At 42.8% G+C, this 18938-nt stretch overlaps 1 protein-coding gene across 2 annotated transcripts in view; it reads right to left on the bottom strand.

Moving 5' to 3' along the window:
- Positions 1-1702: 1702 nt before the first annotated feature.
- The window catches only part of ERCC3 (ERCC excision repair 3, TFIIH core complex helicase subunit), a 38523-nt gene continuing 21287 nt past the window's right edge, over positions 1703-18938 (bottom strand). For both annotated transcript variants that reach the window (XM_039494959.1, XM_039494960.1), the window contains exons 13-15: positions 13949-14067; positions 3486-3638; positions 1703-2264 (exon numbers count right to left, since the gene is read on the bottom strand). In XM_039494959.1, the coding sequence (XP_039350893.1) occupies positions 2130-2264; positions 3486-3638; positions 13949-14067 (407 nt within the window). In that variant the 3' untranslated portion in view covers positions 1703-2129. The remainder of the gene's footprint in view (positions 2265-3485; positions 3639-13948; positions 14068-18938) is intronic.

An 18938-nucleotide genomic window follows, 5' to 3' on the forward strand; every position in this document is an offset into this window, starting at 1 on the left:
CTAGCTGTTCACCTCTGAAGACCTAGATTCTACTCTTGAAATGAGTGGCAGTGGTTTGCTTAATTCTTACCACACATGCAGTTGTGCGTACTATTTCTGTGCTGAAAACAGTCTGAACAGCAGAGGTCTCCATGCATAGTGTCATAGCAGGAGGGCTAGATGTCAGGACCAACATGCGTTGTCAAAGCTGCAGAGCACATCTTTTGCTCTAGCCAGTGCTATAAATGCGTCATGAGGATTAATTTAACTAGTAAATTATAGTCATCTTCACATTTGGCATATTACAGCTTTTTCAAAGTTTGTAACAGCAGAAAGTGGTTCTGAAGTGAGCATTAAAACCTGGCAGAGATAAGTGTCCCACTAGGAACATTGACAAAATTGTCTGTTTAATGATCACAACATCCCACTTCATCATTCTGTTCTGCTAAACAAATAATTCAACAGACTGCTTTGTGTAAGGCCCAAGACAAAGAGAGCAGATATGAGGAATGAGCAAATGTTCCAGTGCTGTGCCCTTGCTTATTGTCTAAGGAATTCAAAGGGGAAAGGAATTAGCACTAAGATAGCACACACATTATTCCTATATAGATATTTTAACTCAAGCTATCCAAGCACCACCATGACTGGTTCCAGGCTTGCCACATGGAAGGAAGACACAGCACAGGGGAGGGAGAATTGAACATTGTGAGATGAAGTTGTGAGGACTAACAATGAAATAATTTGAATTGAACCTGTTGAGTTCAGTTCTCAGATCTGTCTGGATCTGGTGCAGTTATACAGATCCTGGGAATATTTGTGAAACGTTAGAAGCATGTGTGTGAATGTGAACAGTTTGCATTCCAAGCACATTAACCAAAAATGGAAACACCAGCATAAATAGGGCTTTGGTGTTTATTTCCCATAAGGAAATAGTCCATCTCTTGTTTTATTTCCTCAAAAGAGCCCCCTGCTCTGTAGCTTCCTGAAGACTTAGCCCCTAATATACATCCCCCATCCAGCATAGCAAAGCTAATCCTAACCTCAGATCTGTGAACTGGTGGATCAAGGGCAGCGTTACATTATAGGTTGTTTACAAAAATCCTACTCACAGAAAGGAGCTAATAAATGCAATATCAAAAGTTTTGGTCTTATATCATTAGTGGGCTGTTTGGTGGGTTTGTATTTAAAACAAATTTCAGGAGTTTCATGATTACATTTGTCAGGCATTTTCACAGTGGTAAAAGCAAATCCATCGTTGAATCAAATTAACAAGATTTCTTTGCCAGTATTGCCAAGAATCAAAAATACCTGTGTTTTAAAAAAGGGCTTTCTCCATCGCAACCCAGCTTCCACCTCTCCCTGTAGCAAGTCAAAATGCCACCTTTTTATGCAAAACTAATTTCCATGGTAATACGCCAATGTTAAACAGAGGATTATGTATGGGTGCAGTGTATGATGTATACAAGAGAAGATAAACTGTAGTAAGAACCCCAAAAATACAGGTTAAATGGATTGCTTATTAATTTTTAAATGTTTTTCCCAGGTTTACTCCAGTGACAAAGTCCCACATCAGGTTTTTTCTCTTGAAGCTTCATGACATGTTGAGCTAGTTTGTTATCAATTTAAATTAGGTTAAATTAGGAGTACAAATTACTCAATTCTCCATATGTAAAAAATAAACATAATAATATGTGCACAATGAATGATTTTTATTCAAGTTTTATTTAAACTTTTCCTTCAAGCATTTTAGACTTCTCTATGTTTTTTTCAACTAGAATATTTATGATATAAATAAAATTTTAAACACTGGTACAAACTTGATATACAAAAAAAATCACATTTGCAGCATTTGCTTAAAAAGTGGTCTTTAAATTCACTTGATAAAAATAAAGGTGTTATTACCTTGGGAACACCACACAGGCATAACCAGGGTTCAGTCCTTCTATAACATCTTTCACTGTGGTCAGAGATAGTTCCTTCACTTTTTCAGCCTCACCCATTAGCATAGATATATAGATGTATAAATAGTTAGCAATATACCCACACATTAAAGAGTCCTTTAAGGGTCTATAAGATATTTATGCTCCATATTCCACTGTATGGAAGGATAAATAAGTCCACAATTTGACAAAATGCATCCACATCTTACATCATTTCCTGAAACGTTTGAAAAGTGGATGGACATGTTTATTTGAAGATGCCTTGCTCCGTGAAGTGTGATATTCCATATAAACGGCATCATCTGCTCCAGACATAGAGCTCATTGTGCCAAAACGACGGGACACCTAGAGTAAGAGAAATCGCAATTGTTCAGTTTAACTATATACATAATCTCCTTAACCCACTGATGACACTCCTTAACCCACAGTAGCTAGACACAATGCTGAATGATCAAATTAATATATATATTATTAGGTTATATATATTTTAATTAAATACTAAAACACTGGACACTTAGTGGATGATCAAGAATTCTGCATACCTAAGTGTGTAGGTAAGTATACCCCTGCTTCTGCACCAGGGATGCTCCTCAACCAAAGCACTCACAACACACTACAAGAGTACGTGCATCTCTAGTTAAAGTTGGTATAACAAAAGCAATGGCTCTATAGAAGAGATACCTCAACAGATTCACAATTCAAAGGGCGTTCCAGCCCAATGCCACCACAGTTAATGGTCAAGCCTGAAGTCTGAGCTAGACTCCTATCAAGTCCCCTTAACTCAATGTATTAGCAAGCCTTAGGATTGTCTATGCAGGGATGCTAAGGGAAATTAATCCATATTAATTTTGAAAGTGGATTAGTAAAACCGTATTAAAATGTCATCCAGACTAAAGTGGCCTTCATTCAGTTTAGCTGAATTAACTTCAGAAGTGAATAACCAAATAAAGGCTGCTTGAATTCTGAGTGAGGGAGTTCATACAGGGATTTAATGTGGTTTTAACTAACCCACTACAAATTCATGTTTGGTTAATTCATATTAATTTTCCTAGATCTCCCTGTGTAGAAAAGCCCTTAGTTTCTAGTGTTTATTTTTAGGGAAATCATGTTTTATTTTCTATGAGTAAAAATAAAATAGCATATACAAAGATTGAATATCCTTAACAGTCAGCCCTATTTGAAGTACTATACTCTGGGGATGAAGTCTTGGAGCATGAAACCTTTCAATCAGTGTGACAATACAAATAAACTGCACTAGGCTATTTTAATGTGTATTTCATAAAACTTATCTCTAGAAAAGAAATTTGCCATCTGCCACCAATGTCCTAAAACGTAAAAGGATACTGTAGAGGTCACACCTGTTCAAGTGTCTCATTTCTCTCTACTACCTAAGCTAGCAGTTACTCTTATCGTTAACTAGTGTTATAGGAGCTGAAAGTAAAGAATTCTATTTTTCAATGTTCTGTGTATTGGCACTGTTACGCAGAAGCAAGACTAAGTAGTAAGGGGCCAGTTCTGTAGCATTTGTAGTCCACAATTACCAGAAGCTAAGCGTTCTTCATTTACCTGAGTTGACTTTGAGCCATACTCTCCTGCTACCACCTCTTCCTCAGCATCCAGATCAGATGCTTGCAGGACTTTCTGAAGAAGCTGCTGCTGCTCTTCTTTGGATGAAAATGAAAGTTGTTCTTCTTCCATTCCTGCAAGCTTTGTGATCACCTAGGAAGCAGAATGTGGTGGAGGATGCATTTTCTCAGTGTTCAGTTTATTTATTTATTTATTTTTTAAAATAAAGTTAGCGTCTCCCCATTTCCCAAGAAAATCAACTATGCCCCCCAGTGGACCTTACTGCATTTATAGCAGGGGTTGGCAACCTTTCAGAAGTACTGTGCCGAGTCTTCATTTATTCACTCTAATTTAAGGTTTTGCGTGCCGGTAATACATTTTAATGTTTTTAGAAGGGCTGTTTCTATAAGTCTATAACAGGGGTGGCCAACCTGTGGCTCCGGAGCCACATGCGGCTCTTCAGAAGTTAATACATGGCTCTTTGTATAGGCAACGACTCCAGGGCTGGAGCTACAGGTGCCAACTTTCCAGTGGGCCAGAGGGTGCTCACTGCTCAACCCCTGGCTCTGCCACAGGCCCTGCCCCTACTCCACTCCCTCCCCTTAGCCTGCCATTCCCTCGCTCTTCCTTCCGTTCCCCCCAGAGCCTCCTGCCACAAAACAGCTGATCAGGAGGTGTGCGGAAGGAGGGGGAAGGTGCTGATTCACGGGGCTGCCAGTGGGTGGAAGGTGCTGGGAGTGGGGTTTGGGAGCTGATGGGGGAGCTGCTGACATATTACTGTAGCCATTTGTCAATGTACATTGGTAAATTCTGGCTCCTTCTCAGGCTCAGGTTGGCCACCCCAGGTCTATAATATATAGCTAAACTATTGTTGTATGTAAAGTAAATAAGGTTTTTAAAATGTTTAAGAAGCTTCATTTAAAATTAAATTAAAATGCAGAGCCCCCTGGACTAGTGGCCAGAACCTGGACAGTGAGAGTGCCATTGAAAATCAGCTCGCGTGCCAAAGGCAGCACACGTGGCATAGGCTGCCTACCCCTGATTTATAGCGTATTAGCAGTCCATCACCTTTGCTTCACAGCTAGCACAAATATACGTAGGCTTGGAAAGATTACATTTTTAAATTAGTAGATGTCGGTAAACCTCAATTCACCGCACATACAAAGTGACAGAAATATTTCCATCAATGATAATCGAAATTTACAGATGGGCAAGGAAAAAAATGACGTTTCAGAATGTAGAACTTGATTTAAGAATTTTACTTTGTTAAAACACAAACTGTCAATATCATGTGTCAATATATACAGTTATAAAGCTTCTAATTTTTGACTCTCAACATCAACTGTCATTAAATTATTGTCTGACCCCTCCCCTCAATTTTATACAACTGGGAAAATTTAAATTGATAAAAATAGGAGAAAAAAGCTTCAAAATAAACCGAGAATATCCATCAAAATTATTTTTAAAAATCGAATTCCGCTGAGTCTAAATACACATAATACAAGGTGAATGATACCACACACCTGCCTTGTTATATTCTGTGCTAAAGGAACCAAATGTAAAATGTCATTTAGATAAGAGGCTAGAACAAAAGCACATAGCTGAGGATGAAGGCAGGCTTATTTCAGAATGTTCAGCCAAACACTTAACTTACCACACTGACAAGGAAATTGAGCAAAGCACATTTAGCTTAGTAATGATATTTGAATTAATAATAAAGAGTGCAGAAAACTGATTTTTAGATTACAGTTTCTTCTTATGGACTGACCCACTTTTGTTTATTCCTCTCGCTTTCTTCACTATTCTACATTTTCATGAGGCATAATCCCCAGCTCTCACTATGAGAATTCTGACATGTGCATCCCACCCTGATTTGCCTTCACCACCAAGGGTACGAGTACAGTTTAGCACATATTTTAGTCTCCTATTTAGTCAGATATCTGGGCAAGTACAGTAAATGTGCTATCTGCTGGTAATATATCACCACTCTACTTCAAAGTCCTCCTTTCCTAGAGGACTCCAAAGTCTCCCAGCTTCTGCTTCTTAGTGAATAGAGAATGTTTACAATATACGACCATTCACTGTAAATTCCATTTCTTTCACAATCACTGCAACATCTCTCCCCTCAGTAGGGCTATCAGACTCAAATACAATCTCCGTTTAAATCCAGAGTAGAAAGGAATTGACATTTTCCCCCCCATTTTGATTACTAATCCAAATTTACTGCTTTAAAAAATTATGCTAGTCCTGGGTGCACTTATGACTTCCCAGAGTTTTCAGCCATGGCAGGCTGCAAGGCAGACCTTCAAATTGGGTAATACGGATTTATCATCTGGCTTTTTCCTCTCTCATTTCAATCTAGATATCCTCTGAACACCTGAGTTCTCTTGAACGTCTACAGTTAAGAGGTTAATGCTTGATACCATTAAGAAGCTAGGACACCAAACTGTGATCATATTTTATAAAGCTTTGGTTTATATAGCTGTTTAGAACATATAATTAATGCCAGTCACCATGGTTTATGGAAAATAGATCTTGTCAAACAACACTATATATACATATTTATGAAATTACAAAGGTATAGTGTTCATGTAATATATTTAGACTTCTATAAAGCATTTTGAATAAGAAACTGGAATGATATAATATCAACATGGAACAAAAATGGATTAAAGACCGGCTAACAGACATGTCTCAAAATGTAAACAGAAATGGGGAATCATTATCAAGGGAGTGTATGTTTCTACTGAGGTTCCACAGGGATCGGTTCTTGGCACAGTCGACAAATACTTACATGGGGAACAACACTTTGATAATGGGCTCTTCAATCTAGCAGACAAGGGTATAACAAGGGCCAATGGCTAGAAACTAGACACATTCACACTAGAAATGGGGTGCAAATGTTTAACAGTGAGGGTAATTAACTACTGCACAACTTTTGCAACAGTTGCAGTTGATTTAAAAAACCTCCAGTGAGGGAGAATCAAGATTGAACAATAGAGTCTCTCTTTTAGAAAAAGATCTAAACAGAAATTAATTCAGGGAAGTCCCTATGGCCTCCGTTACACAGGCCTATCTAGATCACAATTGTCCTTTCTGGTCTTACAATCTGTGAATCTATGAAAATTAGCATCTGCTAAGATTGTGTCCAGCTTCTAACAAGAAAAAGTGTAGAAAGAAGAAAAATGATTTTAAGGTGTATTAATCTGTCCCTTGCAATGGTTTAAAAACAAAATGATGTGTACAACTAAAGAGAGACTCTTTGCTTTTCAACAGTATACAATATTTGTTTCAAGCTGGCCTGGTTCATGAAGTGTCAAATTTAGAAGTTATCACTGATTCTTTGGTCTAGCAGGTTTTTCTGCTATTGGTCCAAGATTTAATATAAAAAAGTCTTACATTTGTAGAGCAATATTTTTCAAAGGGAATATACTTTAATAAGATAAAACATGAGACAAGTGCAGTTAACTCCCTGGGTTCTGAGCAAGGAATCATGACAAGAGGGCTCTATTTAAAAAGCAAGTGCACTATACAAAATAGCAAAAAGATGAAAAAAGCCACAATTTTTTTTCCATACAGACAGATATAACACATGGAACTATTTAATAAATGGCACATAAAACTATCCATACATAGCAAGTGTTTCCAAAAAACTAATCTTTTTTTTTTTATTTCTCACGGTACCAGCCTTCAGTTTGGCACCAACCATTTGGCACTCTCACTGTCCTAGTTATAATGCCAATTTAAGGCTCCTAAAACTAAGGCTTACTTCCAAAAGGAAATCTCTCTGTTTTGGCCTTTTTTAATTAGTTCCATAATCCAAAGCGTTCAAATACAAGTAAAGCGATTTCTTTGAGTCTTTTTGGCTATAACCACGAAGGCCTGTTTGCTGTTAGATCAACACTAATTTGCAACTATCTGGGTAAACTTGATACGCCACAAAAAAGGCTTTCATATGTAAAGACTGCGGTGAAATTATTTCAGTTGTGAGCCCTGTTCTGAAGCAGTCCTCTTAACTCGTCATAGACTATGAAAAAAATGATTCCTCTAGATATTTTATCCATGTAGATCCCACTCCAGGTTGTGCATATACCTCGTGTGTGAAAGGTCAGAATCTTTCAAAAGTAGCATCCACTGGGCTACACCTACTTCCCTCACCCGAGGACAAAGGGCACAGCAGCCACAACCGTCCCACAGTTCCCTCAATTCTTAATATCAATTAAAGACTGTGAAAAAGCAGGGATGGAGGATGGCTCATGGGCAAAACACTGTGAAGAACCAGAGTTATTGTAAGACAAATATCAGGGGGTAGCCACGTTAGTCTGTATCCACAAAAACAAACAAGGAGTTGGGTGGCACCTTAAAGACTAACAGATTTATTTGGGCATGAGCTTTCATGGGATGCATGTAACACAAATCATTTTTTCTCCGAGTATTTGATCCTGTTCTAAGGCTCTGCTTATCAGTCACCATCTGGAAGGTGGGACTGAGGAGTCCAAGTTCCCACTAAATCAGGATAACATTCCCCTACCATATTTGGCACCTGATCTTTCCAACAAGTTGAGGGCATAATATTTAACCAAAGTAAAGGGGTTCTACAAGTGGCTGCCAGGCATATCTCATATGGAGAGGTTTGTAAAATAAGCTTGCGCTCTAGTGGAATGAGCTTTAACGTCTGGAGGAAGTATACCAGCCATGTGATCGCAGGCTGAAATACCCTAAATGGATAACTCAGTATATGTCTATGTTGCAATTCAGAAGTGTGATTGCAACATGTAAACATACCCAAGTGTAAAGGTGCGGGACTCGCCTCCTGCTGGTTTCCTGGGAATTAGCTCTTTTTCCAGCTCCAGAGCGCCCTCTGCAGGCCGGTGTCCCGCTTGCCGCTGGCCCCGTGTCCCTCCCAGGACCCGGTGCCCTTTTACTTGGGGTGCTGCCCCTCCAGGCAATACCTCACAAATCTGGGTCTCCCCTCCACAAGGAAACCCCACCCTCTATCCCCACCTTGCCTCAGCCTATGGGCTACGGCCAGTCACCATCTAGCCCCTTTTCACTGGGGCCAACTGCAGTCTGTATAAGCCAGCCATCATAGGCAAGGAAGGTTTTGACCTGCTGCCTTTCCCTGCAACCCAGTACCTCCAGAGGCCTTGTACAAGGCCCTGCAGCCTGGGGAGTTGCTGGCCCGGAGCTCCCCCACTCCTCTGGCCTTTCCCCAGCCCTGCTTCACTCCAGTACCCTTTAGCACTCAGGCAGCTAGGTCCATTTCCCTCCTCAGCTAGAGGGAGACTGCCTGCTCCTGGCCCTCTGCCCTCTTATAAGGGCCAGCTGGACCGTTATTAAGCCCGCTACAGCTGCAGCTGCTTTCCCACTGAGCCTAGCTTTCAGAGCTGCAGCCCTCTCCAGGGTTGCTTGTACCTTTCAGGGCCAGAGCGGAGTGATCACCCCGCTACACCAAGCTAGATCTAAGATAACTAGAATAGCATTATTAGAGAAGATGCAGCACCATGGGTGGTGGCTGCTTGAGTAGATACCTCAAGTCCTGGGTGGGCAGGGCTTCACTGTTGTTATTTGAGCTAGCTATGATCTTACTACATCAAAGTTAGCTCAGGTATGTCTACCACCGCTGCAATTGCACCTCCCAATTGCAGTGTAGACATACACACAGATGTTCTCTGGAAAGAAGGCGTTTGCCTCTTAGAAGCACTATTTATGGCAACAATTTGGGAGTCTGTCTGAAGGGCTTTGTCCTATTAAATTACTACAGTAAGACCCTAGAAACATTTAAGGTGTTAAGTTTCTTTACCCCTGGAGAGAAATGGGGTTTTGGAAAGAAAACGGGGCAATAAATATTGTTTTAAATGAAAGTCTGACAACTTTGGGGCTAAATGTGGGATGAGCTCTCAATGGAATATTGTTTAAGGAGGGTCGCCCATGAGAGTTTGGAATTTGCTGACCCTTCTGGCTGATGTCAAAGAGGTGATGGGGAAAAGCCTCTATGAGGCTTGAAAGGACAATATTAAGATCCCACATTACAGGGAAGCCTTAATTGGTGGGGAAATATGGAGTAACTCCTTTCAAAATCTAGATACAGTGGGGTAAGAAAACTGACCGTGACTGGAAGAGGGTGTTGTCATGCCAAAAGCACTGCACAGTGGACCTGAGTATTAGTAAGATCCATTGAAATGCCTAAGGGAGACATTGGTCCCACAGTATAAAACGATGTCTTGTAAGGATCCCAGGCTCGCATCTCCTCTAGAGCAAAAGACTGGACAGTATGTTTTCTTTTTGATGTCAAGCAAACCTATAAAGGGATTTCCCCGCTGGTGAAATATCTGTCTGAGAAGGGAACTCTTCAGTGACCGTTTGTGGTTGGTAATGGATTGTCCTCTTAGGAAGCCATCACTGCTGGCTCCTAGGACATGAAAAGCTACTGGGGTTATTCCATGGAGTTGACGTTATGTCCATAACTTGATTGCCTTCAGCCACAGGTGTGATGAGGAGGTACCTCCCTTGCTTGCTTACAGAATACATTGCGGGTGTGTTGCCTGAGAGAATCCACACTATGGAATTTTTTAAAACAGGTTGGAATGCTATGGAAGCTAGTGAGATGACCTGTAATTCTACAGTTATGTATAGATTCATGTCCTTTTGGGACCATACCCCTATTCTATCTAGATCTGTATACCACATTCATCCCCACAGCATCTGAGCACCTTTCAATAGCAGATTAAAAAACATGAATACACATCTCTCATGTGTTTGTTCTCTTATCCTGTCCCCAGAGTGCAGTGGAAAGTCCCTATATCGCGAGGTGGTCCAGGTGTGCACCCAGCCTGTTCCTGACTGATGTCTTATCAGTCTTTGTAGGAGAGGATGGAGAAGGATACCCCCCTTCTGAACTCGCTTGATGTAACTGAACTGGTGGTCAGATAACAGGTTGTGAACTAGAACCACAAATGTGTGTGGTCACTTGATGTCTTGTGGGGTGATAAACGGACATAGGTGAAATCTGACTACTGGTGTCAGGTAGGTGCATGCTGACATGTGGCCGCCAAATCTGAGGCAAGTTCTGATTGTGGCTGATGAGTTCACTTTGATGTCTAGAGAGAGTGAAATGTGTCCTTGAGAAAGTAAGCTTCGGGTAACTTGGAATCAGCTAGGGCTCCTATAAACTCTGTGATGGGTTGGGAAAGCCCTGCTGACTACATAGGTGACACAGTTCTAGGCCATGGTGGCTTCTTGATGAGACCAGCCTTTGACCAAACAATTGTCTAGATACAGATAGATGGGAAAGGTTTGTCTCCTTAGTTATGCTGCCGCAACAAGTAGGCATTTTGTGACGACTACTGATGCTGTGGAGAGACTGAACAGTAGCATCTTGTATTGGATCACAATATTGAAGTCATGTCTTGGAGATGGACAGCCACAAACCAATCTTGAGCTAAAAGGAAGGGATAATGGCCGCAATCATTTTCAGCTTGAACCTGAAATGGCATAGATATTTGTTCAGTCTGATCAGGTCTAGGATAGGACAAAGATGCCCTTTTCTCTTCAGAATAAGGATATTTTGGAATCTGAAGCCTCTTGCCCTAAACTCCACAGGTAGCTTCTCAAGGACCCCTAGATGAAGCAGGGAAACTACACCTCTATCCTGATATAACGTGGTCCTATTAGTATCCAGGAAGTGGGCAGGCGAAGCCCGCCCACTGCTAAAGGACCTCCCCCCAGCCTAAGGGGAGGATCCACAGGTCTGGGATACTAACTAAGTACGTGGGACAACCAATGGAAAAAAACCAGGATTGGGAGTGAGGTCACAGGGCTAAACGAAGGGAACCTGCTGGGGACACCGAGCAGAGAACCCCAGACAACGCCCACTGCTCCCCGAAGGTGTCAAGAGAGCCAGTGGACGCCGCCCAGAGGAACTCTGCCCGGATGCGTGAACGGATGGAGGAGCGGAAATAGGCCTCACAGTCGCAGGAAATCCCGGCGGCCAACCTCCTCTCCCTGGTTTTATAGATGGCCAGTTTGGCCAGGGCCAAGAGGAGGTTGATAAGGAGATCCCACGACTTCATGGGGCCACGGATGGGGAGTGTATAGATAAACAGGTGAGGGGGAAAGTGCAACCAAAAACGCAATAGGAGATCCAAGAGGAGCCGGATAACGTGGTCATGGGGAGCCAAAAATCCCTACTGCATTATAGGTGAAACCCTGTTATATTGGGGTAGCGGTGGCAGGGCTGCAGCGGTGATTTAAAGAGCCTGGGGCTCTGGCCGCGGGGACCTCCAGGCCCTTTAAATCGCCGGTGAGCCCCGCTGCCGCAGCCCTGGGGTAGCAGCAGCCAGAGCCCTGGACCCTTTAAAGCACTGCCGGAGCCCCCGCGCTATATGTGAACCCATGTTATAATGGGTTGTGTTAAAGCGGGGCAGTGGTGTACTTCTTTTAGTTGGTTTTCCTGAGAAGGATCCCTGAAGAGGGATGAGAAGGGATCTGGGGGAGAGGGGGAGGATTTAAATAGGTTCTAGTATTCAGTGGAGACAACTTCCAGACAACTTGTCAATTGTTATTCCAGTTGGGCTTGGTACAAAAGAGAAAGATGGCACCTGAAGGTGGAGTTTGAGGATGACTCTCATCCAGTTTCAGTGTGGTTCTCAACTCCTGCATCAAAATCTGCTCTCTGGCAGCAGGCGTAGTCTGAATAGTGACTGCGAAAGAGATTTACTTCTTTTGAGAGAGTCGCATCTTCTTCCTAGAGGGGTACTCAGAAGGCCGTTGTTGAGAGTGGCTGGGTGTCCTTCTGTCTAGTTTGCCTTTTGTATCTGAATAGCTTGCAGTTGAGGGCTGAATGCCCAGTGATCATAGTGTGACTCTGGAGTCTTTTAGGGCATGTAAAGCATCATCAGTACATCATATTAATAAATCTGTACCCCAAACTGAGAAGTCTACTGTGTTCTGTTTCTCCCTAGGAATACCAGAGGCATGATGCTCTTTTACATAGTCACTGCAGTGGCCCTATGTCTAGCCATCGTCCTGATGCATCCATGGCTGCCTGTAACTTCTTTGCCATTAGTTTTTTCAGTCATAATAGTTTTTAACTCCACTCTATAGAGGTTGGGCAGAAAGACAGACATTATGTCCCAGGTTACATCATTCAATTTTACAAACAAAGCTTTAGTTCACTATTTGTAGCTGAAGTGATGCTGATGAATAAGCCTTCCTCCCAAAGAGATCTATTTTCTTTAGGGTTTATTTTTGTCCTTTGATGTACACTTAGACGGCTTCATTTTTTCATGAACTGCAGAGTCCACTAAAGAATCCAATGTTGGGAGGGTGCATAATTGCTCAAAACCCTTTTGGCTACTTGGTTCCCTTTTTTCTTGCTCTTTTAGCAGTTGGCGGTAATGTTGTTTGCATTCGCCATAGAATTTTTGCAGTTCTAAAATGCTCTTGTTAATGGGCAATGCTATTAAGAATATATTATGTCAAATTTCCTTAGTCAATGAGGTCTCTGTTTCTGGTTCATCAACGATCCAGGCAAACAGCTTCTGGAAGGGTCTAAAGTCATCAGGAGATAGTAGAAGTGCCAAGATAACTGCCTTGTTGGGAGAAGATGAGTCTTGGGGACAGGATGAAGGATGTTGGTCAGGTGGCTCAAGATCTGTCTGTTGAATGGTGGGGAGAAGGAATCAGAACTGCTTCATTTACAAATTTTTGAGAGCTATCTTTGATAGTAAGGACTCAGAGGTATTATTCTAAGTGTGGATGCTGAAAACAAATCCCGAGAGAAAAGATACCAACCACTGAACCATTAATTTGGGCAATATGGTTTCAGGAAAAGAGGCTGTTCAAACTGCAATTCAATTATGACGCCTTTCATGACAGCATCAAGCAGAACTGATGAAGTGGAGACAAGGAAAAGGTCACAAATGAAAAAAAAAAGAGAGTAGTGTTCTTAAGATATAACCAGAGGAAGTAAAATATACCAAGATAATCACTGGACTCTGATGTACACTACACACAATATCACCTACAGCAATGAGGACTTTAACCAACTAGGGACACAAAGCTAGTTTACTTGTGTCTCTATTCTCCATACTCTCAAATGGGAGGGCTTCCAAAACTTACATGTTAAGGAAATCCCATTTTTGTGGAATCAGACAATTTTCCCCGTAAGTGTTCTTCCTCTGGCTCCACTCCCCAGTTGTTGCCTGCTATAAAGTCAGAATGCTTTGCCTTGTCAGATGCTGTAATTAATGCTACCTTAACCTGTCCTCTACAGCAGTACAGGTACCACAATATAGTAATGTTACAGCAACAAGAGTTGCCTGTAAGCACCAACTGATTAACTAATTGCACCCTTCATTAACTTCAGGAAGTATATGAGGTACATTAAGACTCCAAGATGTTTGAATTTGACATACGCACAAGTCATAAGTGTTCTACATTAAGGGACAAAATTACTGTACCTTGAAGCTGTAACCTTGATCAACCAAAAATCTTTGTCGTTTGGTTGAATATGCCATTTCCTGAGTATCTTGGGATACAAGGGAATAAAAGAAGGCATTGTATTCCTCCGCAACCGTCCCTAGGAGACAAGAGGTATTGGACAATTAGCCTATATGAGTAAATTGAAGGAAAAAAGAAAACAGCCAGAGCAGGAATGTAAAGTTATTTTTAAAAAATTGCTTTTCTGAACATACTTTAAGTAAGTGATCATCTACATAGCATGGAAATTCTTGTTGAGAAATATCGATAGCTTGAAAAGAATATGGGAAGAGGCAACGGGAACAGGGCCGGCTCTAACATTTTTGCCACCCCAAGCAAAAACCAAAAAAACCCAGAACACACACACACAGAGAAAGGCCACGCGGACTACTGCCCGAACTGCCGAAGCCACCTCAAGAATGGACAGAATGCCGCCCTTTAGCATGTGTTGCCCCAGGCACCTGCTTCCTCCGCTAGTGCCTAGAGCCAGCCCTGAACGGGAGATATTGGAGACCTAACACTTGGAGGAAAATATTGCTTGTTGAATTGTGTATTCCAAACAAGGTAAGAACAAAAAATTCACAAGGGTGCTATGCAGGATAATCTGAAGAACAACTTAAATTGTGCTTGTGATACAAGTCAGGAAATAGTACAGCAGCAAGACACCAGAGGAAAAGTTTTATAAATGTAAATGTAGAGATTTACACTGACATGGCACAAAACCAGATGAGACAATAAGATATTTAGCTAGGAATTAGTAAGGCTATTCAAAATTCTGAATAACCTAGGCTATATAGTTGTATATGGATAATAGATTTTATGGCTCAAACAGCACAAAGCAACTATTTGAGAATCCAAGCCCCCCCTACCCCCCACCAGTTAGTACAATAGTGCAAATGTTATATCTGTTTCAGACATTTTCAAAACCATACTGTTCCATCGTGCAATCTAAGCAACAAAGAACCAAATCCTGAGTATACACTAAGACAAGGGTGTCAAACTCAAATGACCACAAAGGCCACATGAGGACTAGTGCATTGACCTGAGGGCTGCACCACTGCCACACACCCCTCGCTGCCTCTGGCCCTGCCCCCACTCCACCCCTTCCATTAGGCCCCGTCCCTTCCCACTCCTTCCCTGCCCCATTCCAACCTCTTCCCTGAAGTCCCCACCCCAACGCTACCCCAGGGGGTGCAGAAAGGATGCAGGGTGCGGCGGGGGCTCAGGGCAGGGAGTTGGTGTGTGGGGTGCGAGTGAGGGGTGCAGCTCGGGGTGTGGGGTGCAGCAGGGGGTTCAGGGCAGGGAGTGCAGGATAGGTGTGGGGTGCAGCAGGGGGCTCAGGGCAGAGAGTTGGGGTATGGGAGGGGTTCAAGTGTGAGCTCCAGCCTGGCGCCACTTACCTAGTGCGGCTCTGGGGTGGCAGCGCGGCGCACATCGGGGCCAGGGCAGACTCCCTGCCTGCCTGCCCTGGCCCCCGCGCCACTCTGTTCCGGGGAGCAGCTGGAACCATGTCCCTGCAGCCCCTGCGGGAGGGGGAAGGGCTGGGGCTCAGGGTTTGGTGCGTCTGCAGCTCTTGCTGCTCCTCCAGGTACCTCCCACGAAGCTCCCATTGGCTGCGGTTCCCTGTTCCCAGCCAATGGGAGCTATGGGGGGGCGATGCCTGGAAGAAGGCAATGCAGGAGCTCTCTGCCTCCTTCCCCCTCCCCCCCGGACCGAAAGGGCATGCTGCCAGCTGCTTCAGCGCCACAGGGGGCAATCCTGCGGGTAGGCAGATGGGCGGGGAGCTTGGCTGGCCACATGCACGAGCCCCGCGGGCCGTGTGTTTGAGACCTCTGCACTAAGGGCTGCACTTTCTAGTTTCAAACAGAAACAGTGCTCCAGGTAACTGCTGTTTAAATACAAGGCACTTTAGGTACGTTTTTCAAAAGCACCTAAGCACTGAGGAAGAGAAGTTCTGTATTCAAAAGCAACCTAGGCACTTAGTCAATGGGACTTAGATGGTTTAAAAAATTAGATATGTGCATTTAGAGTAATGCTACAATAATTTATTTGTGGTATATTTTTACTAGGATTATTGGTCAGGAGAGCATTGAGAAATGAAAAACTAAAGGAAAGTGAATTAGAGGGAACTTTACCTGTAGATAAAAATGTGTCTTACTTGGAGTCCACTTGGAAATCAGATACTGAATCTAATAGGGATTACCCAAATGAAAAGTAGCACAAATACATGCAGTATATTTCTTCTAATTTATAAAAATATATGCACCCATCCTATGCTTTGGGTGCTTATACCATGGACTGAAGGGCACCTAATATAAAAGGCATACCCATAAATATGCAACTTGCCCATTTCTCCTCAGTAGCTGGAGGGGAGGGGAGCTTTACAGCATGCCAGAAAGGTTAAGAAACCACACTCTGCAGTCCGGTGTTCGGGAATGAGATCCCAAGTCACTGACCTTCACAGAAATGCCCTGACAGCACCTACAGTTCAACCACCAACAGTGACTTAACTGTGGGCCGGGCAAGGGAAGAAAGGGATCTCAAGTAAGGTGGTCTCCAATTATTTAGGGCCTTGCAAGGCACAGCCAGTTCCTTGAATTCCACTGGAAGCTTACTGCAAGGCCTGCAGATCCCAGGGCACTAATCTGACATGCTCCCCATGTGCAATTCCATTCACCAGAAAGGACAGCATTTTGCAGTAGCTTCAGCCTCTGACTAGTCCCAAGATGTAGACCCACACCGAGTGCATTACAGCAATCTAGTTTCCAGGTGAAAAAGGCATGGATAATTGTGGCAAGGTCTGCACTGAAGATAAGATCATACTTCTTACATGGTAAGGATGGGAAAATAAGCACTGTGCACACCACAGTCACTATCCAGGCATCCAAAAGCAGTTCCAGATGTGACAACCATGCTGTTACAAATGGTCGCACTTTCTCAATGAGGGCAGCCAGCAAGTTCTACTAAAATTCTTCTGACTGCCTCCCCCAGCTAACTAACATTCTCTCTCTCTCTTTCTTTTCAGGATTATGTTACAGTTGGCCCCAAGTTCATCTAGGCACAGTGGTACCTTGCAGGAAAGAAACCTTGAAGTAAAGGAAGAGTTGCCTTCAGCTACCTTTTAGGTTCTCCCAGAACAATACCAGAGCCATTCAAGAGCAGCTCAACCACTTCTGCGAGGGTCCACAAATGAATCAAAGTCTTATGCTTCAAACCATCAAAAGGTAGCTTACAGATGTAAGAGAATAAGCATAATGTCTTCATCCACTGATAGGAAATAATCAGCTAATGCAATCAGTGCAGTTTTGGCACCGGACTTGTAACCCAACTGACTTGAGGCCAAGGAAATCTGATCAATCAAGAAACTGAGCACTGCCCCTCTACCACCTTCTCAATGACCTTCCCCAGATGGGCGATGGATAACCAGTCACAGTCAGCCAGAATGTCAGTATCAAGAATTGGTTTTTTGAACTCTGGCCTCAATAGCTGAAGACTACCACTGGCATCTTTCCCACCACATAGGGAAACATCAACAAACACAAGCGAAAATGGACACAGTACTCTCCAGCTGGCCTTCACTTGAAAATTGTAGCACCAAAGCACTCCAGCACCTCTGTAACCTGAATGGCACCAGCTGTAATCCAAGCAAAGATGACAGCATTTCCCCCCGCTGGATGTGGTTCTGTTTCTGCGTCAGCAGACAACTCATTCTGAATCAGAGCATGTTTGTCTGCAAAACATGAAATTTTTCACATAAGTCAAGCTCAGCCTGGGTGGTTACTGGCTGTTACTGGGTGGTTATCTGGCTTTACCAAGATGTTGGTCACTTAAAACAGTTCTGTTGTGATGGAGGGAGAAGAAACCTGTCTTTACTTCCTGCAAAGCCAAAACATACAGTCTTAACGTCTGCGCATCATAGTTGGTCAGATTCACATGAGATTTCCACCAGCAATGCTCTAGTTGTCTCTCCTCTTATTTAATTTGTTATGGATCATCAGAACCATAGTGAGCTGTGAGAACACAGTTGGTGGAGTGGATATTTAGGGACCACAGAACCAACAATGGTACACTGTGACCATCTAGGCCAAGCAGTAGTTAGATTCCTCTTCCTTAATTGTGGATGCCTTCATTCCAGAACAGCAGCCAAAACTTAACAAGTTTTTTAATTTACATTTATTTGAAAAGGAAAGCCTTTCAGGACTGAAATAAACGTTCATTCTGATTTTCAACAGATTAGGTTTGAGGTGCAGAGTGATAAGAAGTGTTAAGCACTGAGCTGCTCTGAGATCTGCCACTCAGAAATTTCTCAACTCAAAATCCACAGCTCAGAAAATGGCAATTTCAAGTACTAAGATTATGCAACTACAAAGAATACTTGAAAATATACTCTCATTGTCTTGCAAACATGTTTATCTGGTTTTTAAATGTGAAAATTATGCTGGTGGAAGGTACCAGTCAGTCGTCCATCTTGTGGTTGAAGAAGAGAGGATATCTGAAGCACTAAGATCTGGTTCATGAGTTCAGAGGGGGCCTCAAAAGTTATGTTCCATGAATGTGCCATGGTATGGGAGCAGTGGCTGAGCCTGCAGGCCCTCGTGACATAGTGGCCTTCAGCTTTACTGGGAGCTAATCAGCACCCAGTGCTGCAGTAGATTCAAGCCACCAAAAAATTCTTCCATCAAGTATAAAATGGTGAGAAGCCCAAGATGTGTCAAGAAAAAGAGTCAATCCTAAAATTCTCTAAGTAGAAGGGAAGAGATCCATTTGAGACTCCCGCATCCACATAGCTTGAAAAAAGCCCTTACCCAAAAGGGAAGAAGAATAAATAGAGGGTCCTACTCAGGAGATGGTGGGGAGAGAGAACAATATGCTACAGATCATGCCGCCTGGAACGGAGGCATAAAAGTATATCAAGGGGAAAAAAACCAGGATTTGTTTGTTAACCATTTTCTGAAGTTTTGGTGGCTCCAT

Source organism: Mauremys reevesii, linkage group 11, assembly GCF_016161935.1.
Source record: "Mauremys reevesii isolate NIE-2019 linkage group 11, ASM1616193v1, whole genome shotgun sequence".
Classification (NCBI taxonomy): domain Eukaryota; kingdom Metazoa; phylum Chordata; order Testudines; family Geoemydidae; genus Mauremys; species Mauremys reevesii.